Here is an 8950-nt window from a genome sequence, read left to right as displayed (position 1 = left end):
CACTAAGCTCACATTGACAGGCCTATGGCACACCAAGCATACATTGACAGGCCTATGGCACATTAAGCACACACTGACAGGCCTGTATCACACTGAGCATACCTTGGCAGACCTGTGGCACACTAATCACACATTGACATACAAGTGGCACACTGAGCACATAGTGACACACCAGTAGCACACTAAGCACACACTGACAAACCAGTGGCACACTAAGCTCACACTGACAGGTCTATGGCACACTAAGCACACAGTGACTGATAGGTCTGTGGCACACTGAGTATGCACCAGCAGGTATGCAGTTCTGTCACAGAATCAAGCCATTGTTAGTACAGCAGCCTAAGTTTTCTGCACTACCTCTGCAAAGTAGTGTGAAGAGAGTCCAGACATCTAGTCTCAAAGTACCCTACCATCACTCTGACTATTCTCTCATTTCCCTACATATTGTAATGAGGAAACCTTGGGATAAAATTTATCCTGATTCAAATTTGCAGTCGAGTTCATATTATCTGGATTTTTTTCTGTTACACTGCATGGATTCCACATCTCACATGGCACCAAAACTGCAACCTTATCTTTTACTAGATATATTGGATCTCAGCAAAATGTTGACAAGATATTTCATGCTCTCCTTGTGGACTTTTCAAGTGCATTCTGATACATCTCTAACAACACTGATGTCAGAAATCAAGCTTACCAGACATTTCAAAATGGTTGCTAATCATAAAAATGTGGTCATGAGTTTATGAAATGTTATAGCACTTAGGAAGGTTTTTCTATAGCAGTGAATACTAGAAATTTGAACCTTCTTCAGTGTGTTATAGGAAAATGCTTGATTTCATGTCATTCCAAAATATGACTTTCTTAGAAGATTAATGATATATACAAGTACAAATATATTTTGCAGTGTTAACCTCTACATATAGTTGCACATAGACAGTGTTTAGCATTATATTACAGTCCAAATTGTAATATTGCTAACTATAATATTGATAACCTATGGGCCATAACATCCAACACTATTAACCAAACCAAAGTGCAGGGTCAGTACCGATACTATTCCAAGCAATGGATAGAAATGAATAATATGTGATTGATATATATGTGGCCTCATAGTAAATAAACTACTGTTACATAAAGGTCAGTTACAAACTCCATTTCTCTTCCTTGACCACTAACTAGAACCAAGTTCTGCAGAGCATATTAACTGCTCACAGAATGGACATTTTTCTTTCAATGGGTTGTGTTCACAATTGTTCACAACTGGCTATGCACATTATTAAGGTATCCACACACCATATGCTAACCTCTTACTCTCTTAGCATCGATGTTGTTTTCATAACAAAGTGAATGACACTGTTAGTTTTATTAACTAGTTAAATCAACCATGTTACATGTTATGATAAACCGATATTTAACTTCTAAATCAATTCGATCTTCATATACATCCCTGTTTATTGGAATTTATTTTCCCATGTAATCCCACGATGAGTGATATGAACTAGTATGTTGTTGGTGTGTTGTATTAATGATGCTTCCAATGTACAGCTATAGAAGGATTATAACTTTTTCTACAGGGGATCACAAAGTAAGACAAGCTGAATGGGAGTGGTTCACATCCCACAATGAACAACCACAAACTATAGATGAAACAACCCACTGCAGTATCATCAAACACTTTGACTAACACCAAGTCAAGTGGTTTCCCTAGTCAAAGACTCATCAAGAGATGTGGCTGTCAGCAACAAAACTAACTGAGTGATATTAATAGAAGTGAGTCAGGGTACTATATGTTTTTCATTTTAATTTCTCTAAACCTTAAAGATGTTTTAATGCCATGGCAGAAATGGACCTCATGCTTAACTCAAGGCAAAGAAAAGGGTCAAGAAATCTGTACTGTATGTTTCCCAAGATTCCTTTTCTTAAGACCCCCCCACTGTACCCTGAATTGCCTCCTTCCATAATTTATACAGCAAGACCTGCATTGCTAACAGTTTTAAGGATTCTTGCAAATGTTTTCTTATTAATTGCTTCTTGTATTACTGTAACCTTCTGGTTGTTCTTGTTCCACAGTGCACTAATTTCTGCCTGCATGTCCATATATTTTACAATTGTATGGTCTTGCAATGCAAAGGCCACTATAGTCACTGGATATGTATGTATGTATGTATGTATGTATGTATGTATGTATGTATGTATGCATGCATGTATGCATGTATGTATGCATGTATGTATGTATGTATGCATGTATGTATGCATGCATGCATGTATGCATGTATGTATGTATGTATGCATGCATGTATGTATGTATGTATGTATGCATGTATGTATGTATGTATGCATGTATGTATGTATGTATGCATGTATGTATGCATGTATGCATGTATGTATGTATGTATGTATGTATGTATGTATGTATGTATGTATGTATGCATGTATGTATGTATGTATGCATGTATGTATGGCAATAACTGATACTGTTTTTGCCATTTTCACATTCTTCTTCTTCTTTCAGCCTTTCCCGGTTAGGGGTCGCCACAGCGGATCATCTGTCTGCTCATGATTGGCAGTGGAGTTTTACAGTGTCAAGTTGCCAGCCTGGTGCCCAACCTTCCACAGAAGGCACACACACACACACACACACACACACACACACACACACACACATTCACACCTAGGGCCAATTTAGAGTGTCCAATCCACCTACTGCATATCTTTGGGATGTGGGAGGAAACCGGAGCACCCAGAGGAAACCCACGCGACCACAGGGAGGACATGCAGACTACGCACAGAAAGCACCCCAGCCGAGACCAGAGAACCTCTTGCTGTGAGGTGGCAATGCTAATCGCTGCACCACCACGGTATTTTTGCCTACAATACCTAATTCTCTAGCTCCTATTTTCTTAACTGTTGTTATTGGATGATCCCATATGACTATTACTTATTCGTTTTCAGTAATTTTTTGTGGTTCATATTTTTAATGCTTCTGAAGTGTTAGCATATTGTAAGATTTACAGCCTCCATTGTGGCAACCTTGCAATACCATTATACCTGTCTGTATGCAGATCCCATCCTTAAGTATATCCCAACCAATAGTAAGCTGTGCAACTGCTTCTAGTTCTGAACTGCAGAACCTACATTTGTCTGCAACTCCCACTTGTTCAACAGATTGCCTTTAGTTGCCATTAGTAACCTTACTATTTTTGGTTTAAGTTCCTCTCTTTACCACTCAGGGTCTATATTAAATCAGCGAATGCTTAAAAAAAGAACACTGATTTATCAACCCCATGTAAGTGAAACTTACAATCCTGAACACCTGGAGCAGCAATTTAAAAAAAAATAAAAATAAAAACTTCAAAACGTTAAATAAAGTGGGGGGCTTTACCCCCAACCTCACCCGATATGGGGGTCTGAGCCCCCCACACCCCCTACTTAAATATACCAACATCGAGATCACACTACAGTGAGGAAAACGGCAAGGTAGCTGAGGCGGTCAAGCAATTTCTTTCCCAGGGAAAGAAATCGCTTATATGCCATTTTGCTATTTTGCTGTTTCATGCTTTCAAGTTTGACCAAGATGCATTTGAAGGATTGTGTCTTCAATTATATAATAGGAACCCACCAGTCACTGCTCAACTCTTGACCAACAGATAGTTATTCTGGGACTTCCCTGTACTTGTTATAGTAATTGTAGACTCAATTTTTTTCTTTTCTTCTGGTCCCAGTCTTTAAGTTCTTTCTTTTGCTTAACAGCAGTTTCTTTTGCTCCCTGTTTTTGTTCTATTCTGGCTTGAATACCATATCTCCTCCCTTCCAAATGCTTCTGCTAATCTGAGCATATTATCTTAGATATAGCTTCTTCATTGATAGAACTTTCAATATAGGTTAGGGTGTTACTTCAACAGTTACAATCATCTAGAACCAAGGTTCACACCTGTGGGTTGTTAGCCCTGCCATGGCTGTTCTTCCATACACAACTTGCATGCACTCTCACACTTACGGTCAATTTGGAGTGTCCAGCCCACCTACTGCATGTCTTTAGAATGTGGGAGGAAACCACAGCACCCAGAGGAAACCCACACAAACACAGGGAGGACATGCAGACCATGCATAGGAGAAATCCCATCTGTGAATTGAACAGGGGGACCTCTTGTGAGGTGGCAATGCTATCTACTGTGCCACTGTGCACTCAGGACCCTATTTCTAAGTCAGGACATAATTAAAGTTTGAGAAATCAGCTTTGTTTCACTCCTTGTTGCTTGCCAAGAATACTGTTCTCATCTTTCACAATATACCCATAACTGCATCCTTTTGTAGTTCATATGTGATTACATGCATTGGTAAGCTTATCTAAGTATGCTTGGAAATTCTTTTTTTATCTCATCAATACCTGCAAGCACTCCGTTAATTAAGTATTTTGTCCCTGACAGCTAGTCAATCTGACAGCCATTGCCTGGAGCCCAAAATCATATATAATTAAAATATTTTGTATTAATTGTCTAGTTAAAATAATTTTCTCACATTTAAACTTTTTTTTGTTTTCTTTTTGAAGCTCCTCATTATGTTTAGAAGAAGATGGTCTTTGATTCCATAAAATTCTCTTGTTAGCATTCTCTTCTACTGCCAAGATGGATCTTTTAACTAAATAATTGCAGTCTATCTTCAGCTCATGTATATCATTTATATGATAGTGAAAGATACTTTAGTGGGTGTTTACTCTTAAGATGGTAACTAGGTCAAGTTTTAAGTAGGAGTATACTTTCCCCATTGCTAATCATCTTGGCATAAGTTCAGAATATACATGCAGATAACTTACTTAAGGCTAAATCATGGGACAAAAATGTTTACACCTCGTGCAGAAGTTAGGTACAACATATGGACCCAGTGTTTTCTAAGCCTTCCTTTACCGTGCCTCTGTCTTACTGCAAGTTACTTAATTCCATTCCATTCCATATCATCTGTGTACAATTTCTTATTTTTTTCAGATTTTTTTTTCATTCAGCATCCTTGGTATATATAATTTGATCTTCATAGATGTTTGTCCAGAAATTACTAAAGTTTACTCTTTTTTCATGGTACCATGGCCGCTGCTGGTTTCCTTCTCATTTCCCTGTAGAGCTTCTTTGGTTCATGTCTATAATATTTGTTGTGTGTCTTGTCACGGATTTCTTTCTGTTTCTCCTTAGGTTTATTTCCTATGCTGAGGTTTTTTCTGTTAGAAATAAAAGTAAGACATTTTGTCTATTTTATGCAGAGCCTTTCTTTTAGCATATCCACCTTCCCAAGAATTTTTTTTTATGCTGACTTATTTTCTTTTTTTATATTCCTTTAATATTGAAACTATTCTTAACTGTTGTCACCAATAAGAACTGCTATTGTGGTATTCTCTTTATTTGTTTTTTCTTAATTATACTATGCTTTCATGGTAATACATACATGTTATTATAATTTAGCTGTACAGTAATGTTCTCTCTTTATTATATCTTCTTGTCTCAATGAGTCCAGTTCTTATAGTTATTTGCTTTATTTATTTTCTAATAGTTTGTCTCTTAGTCACTTTCTGCAGCCTCTCTCCAGTCATAGTTTTATATTAGTTAATTTCTAGCAAATTCAGGAAGCCTTCCTTTAAATTATTCTCTTCTTGGGTAAGTTTTTCTTCTATGATAGGTCTGTCCTGGTCTTTCTCCTCCTGTATAACCATATCATGTTTTTTTCAAATAATTCTTTGGACAGAGGTTTTTAATTTTTGTTTTGTGAAACATCTTAATTACAAATATCCTTGCTACATTCCTCTGGCACTTTTTAAGCATATATCTGCTTTAATGACCAGTCTTAGTGGGGTGCTGTTTACTCCTGAAATTCCAAATCAAATCCATTACTTCTTACTTGGTCTATCATTTAAGTTTCAGTTTAGATCCTTTCTAAACTATTTTGCTATAACTTTTATTCCTGTGTTGTTCTTCTGCCTCTAAGTATCTTCATGTTCAACTAACTTTAACTTTGATGTATACATATCAGTTAACACAGCTTTCTTTTTTTGTATACAACCTGCTCCATTTCAAATCTCTTTTTGTTTTTTTCAATGTTATACTTATCACTTTTGGATTTTAAATATTGCCGGTGCATCTTATTTCTCTTAGCACTTCTTCCATGGAAGTTCTTTCTATTTTGCCCAGTGTTTCTTCTTCTGTGTTGTTTTGTTTTAAATTGTTTCAGGATCTTAGATTGCCTTCTGTGATTTTTGGACTTTTTTTTTTAGTTAGAATGATTTTTCTGTGTCTGTTTATTTCTCTTTGTTCTTGCCATGTATATTGTTTTTGGTACTCTGGGTTTACTTTATAATAATAGCAAAACATGATCTCTTTCTTATTCTCTATTGTCTGCCCGACTGACTGTTTTTAGACTGCTAAATGACTAATCATTTTTTTTAACTTTCATGAAGAACTGTTTTCTGTTACTGCAGAGGAATCACTAAAATAAAGACCTAACACTTTGGCAATATCCATTTTATAATTCTGTAATTGTTCTTATTCTGGAAATTGTATTTTTTAGGAGTTTTAACACCACAACATGAATGACAGATCAATAGATTTCTCATATTATTTAAATTTATTGGCCATCCTACAGTATTTCATAGTACCAAAATACAAAAGTAACCACCCCTTTCAGTCCATCTTGCTGTTTTAAAAATAGTAACTCTCCACTAAACCTTAACTTTTTAAACAGGTAAAACTCAAGTTACCTACTTTCATATCTAACTTCTCTAGTGCACACTGCAGAGTGCATTCTTTTCAATCTTACCTTTAAGCATCCCTGTTACTAGCACTTTCTCTAATACCTAAAAAGATCATCTCTACTTGACTCCAAGTAGACTTTTCTCTATCTGTTAAACCTAGCACTTGCTCCTACAGTACTTATTACCTTGATACGGCACTCTTATAGATAGCACCCCAAAAGGCAAACCCCATTTCTCGGTCACCACGTCCCCGGAATCTCTTTTAAAGTTTTTTGTCTAGTCCTTCTAGCATGTCGAGGATCAGTTGCTAGTGTCCTCTCCTGCTCAGCTGGTGAACCTGGGAATATTGAGGCAATGTTACAATTGCCTCATGTACACTGAACAACCCTCTCCTCCTCCCACAAAACACAAATACATGCGAGAGATGCAACTATACGGCCAAACTGGAGGCTGAGCTCTCTCAACATAGGACTGGCAAGACCAGTCAGGAGGAGAAGGTTACCACACACACTATAGACCCAGTCTCACATAGTACCATCACAACCTCAAATCATACACATAAACACACAAAGACATACTCGGCGGCTCTGATCAAAAATCTACCATAACAGCAGAGGCCACCAAAGCAGACACCCAAACAATCACCACCTCAGAACACAACACCTGCAACACATAGACCTCACAGTCAGAGTGTCAAACAGTCACAGCCCTTAAGGCCAAACACAATGCCAGACACACTAGTCATTGGTGACTCCATAGTCAGACACACTGACGTCCCGCTCACCAGACTGAGTAAGGAGAAGGTCACAGTAAGCTGCCTGTCGGGCGCTAGAATCCGTCACATAATGCAAGCACTCAGGTCTCTCAACAGCAGGTACAAATATGACTCAGTCATTGTCCACGCTGGTGTAAACGACCTGAGACGTACCTCCTTGGACTACATGAAAAGAGACATTGAGGAGCTCTCTGATTATGTAGCCCAGGCAGGTATGACCCTGACCTTGAGCAGCATCCTACCTTCACCAAGAATGATGCCACAATACAGAGATAAGATGATCAGCTTTAACAATTGGCTTAAACTCTGGTGTCATTCAAAGGGGATCCAATGTCTGTCTGCCTGGGATGACATGCTGGACAAGCCACGCTGCTTCAAGGGACGGCTTGCACCTGTCACCCTGGGATTCCGGATATTGGCAAAGGCTCTTGCCACCCCCATAGTGCCTTTTTTAGGCAAGGCTCAAATTCTAAACCTACCACCCTAGAACACAAAAAAAGGAAAAAACTAAGGGTAATGCTGCTCAATGCCAGAAGTCTAAATCTCAAAATGCACTTTTCGAGGCCCTTCTCAGTATGGAGAACATCGATGTCTGTGCAGTGACAGAAACCTGGTTCAAGGCTCCTGAGAGCACCCCAGCACTATCAGGTTTTACCTCTTATCATGCGTTCCGGCCCCAAAATCCGGACAATACCAAGAAAGGAGGGGGGTATCCATATTCATCAAAGACACCCACACCTCAAGACTGGTGGCAACGCACGATGCATCGGAGACCATCCAGGTGCAATTAACCATAGGCAAGACTGCTCTGCAAATTGTAGCATGTTACAGGCCACCCTCACAAACTCAGGAACCTCACATGGCCTTCCTGAAAACACTAGAGGGGATAAATGTATCACCAAACACCATCATACTAGGTGACTTCAATTACCCTAATATAGACTGGGAACACTACTCAAGCCCAAACACCCTAGCCCAAAAGTTCCTGGAATTCATAAACTCAAATGCCATGGAACAACTAGTCACCATCCCCACAAGAGGAGAAAACATACTTGATCTCATCATCACGAACATGGGAGCACAATGATCAACACCGGAAGTATACCCCTCACTGGTGAGATCAGATCATAAACTAATCTCGCTGGAGGTCCTCATCCCACCCCCACCTGAAATAAAAAAGACCACAGTAAAGAACTTCTCGAAAGCCGACTTCACACTTCTAAAGACTAGTGCGGTCTCCTTTAAGGCCCCCGAGCCGACGGAAAACAGTACTCAAGCCGCTGAATCACTTACAAATGCCTTCTACCAGCACCTGCAGGACTGCATGGATAAGGCAATCCCAAGCAAAACAAAGACTCTTTGTACCAAAGGCAAGCGTCCACTCTGGTGGACCCCAGCCATAAACAAACTCTACAACAAAAGGAGGAAGCTACTACAAG

General features: G+C 38.8%; 1 protein-coding gene across 1 annotated transcript in view; it reads left to right on the top strand.

Annotated features, from left to right (window-relative positions):
• ADORA3 (adenosine A3 receptor) overlaps positions 1–4586 on the top strand; it is a 41214-nt gene extending 36628 nt beyond the window's left edge. Inside the window, exon 2 of the mRNA XM_044076149.1 lies at positions 4553–4586. Coding sequence (XP_043932084.1) covers positions 4553–4586 — 34 coding nt within the window. The remainder of the gene's footprint in view (positions 1–4552) is intronic.
• The last annotated feature ends 4364 nt before the right edge of the window (positions 4587–8950 follow it).

The sequence above is a fragment of the Protopterus annectens genome, chromosome 7.part0 (assembly GCF_019279795.1).
Source record: "Protopterus annectens isolate FY-2018-M chromosome 7.part0, PAN1.0, whole genome shotgun sequence".
NCBI classification, from domain to species: domain Eukaryota; kingdom Metazoa; phylum Chordata; order Ceratodontiformes; family Protopteridae; genus Protopterus; species Protopterus annectens.
This window is presented reverse-complemented; position numbering and strand designations above follow the sequence as displayed.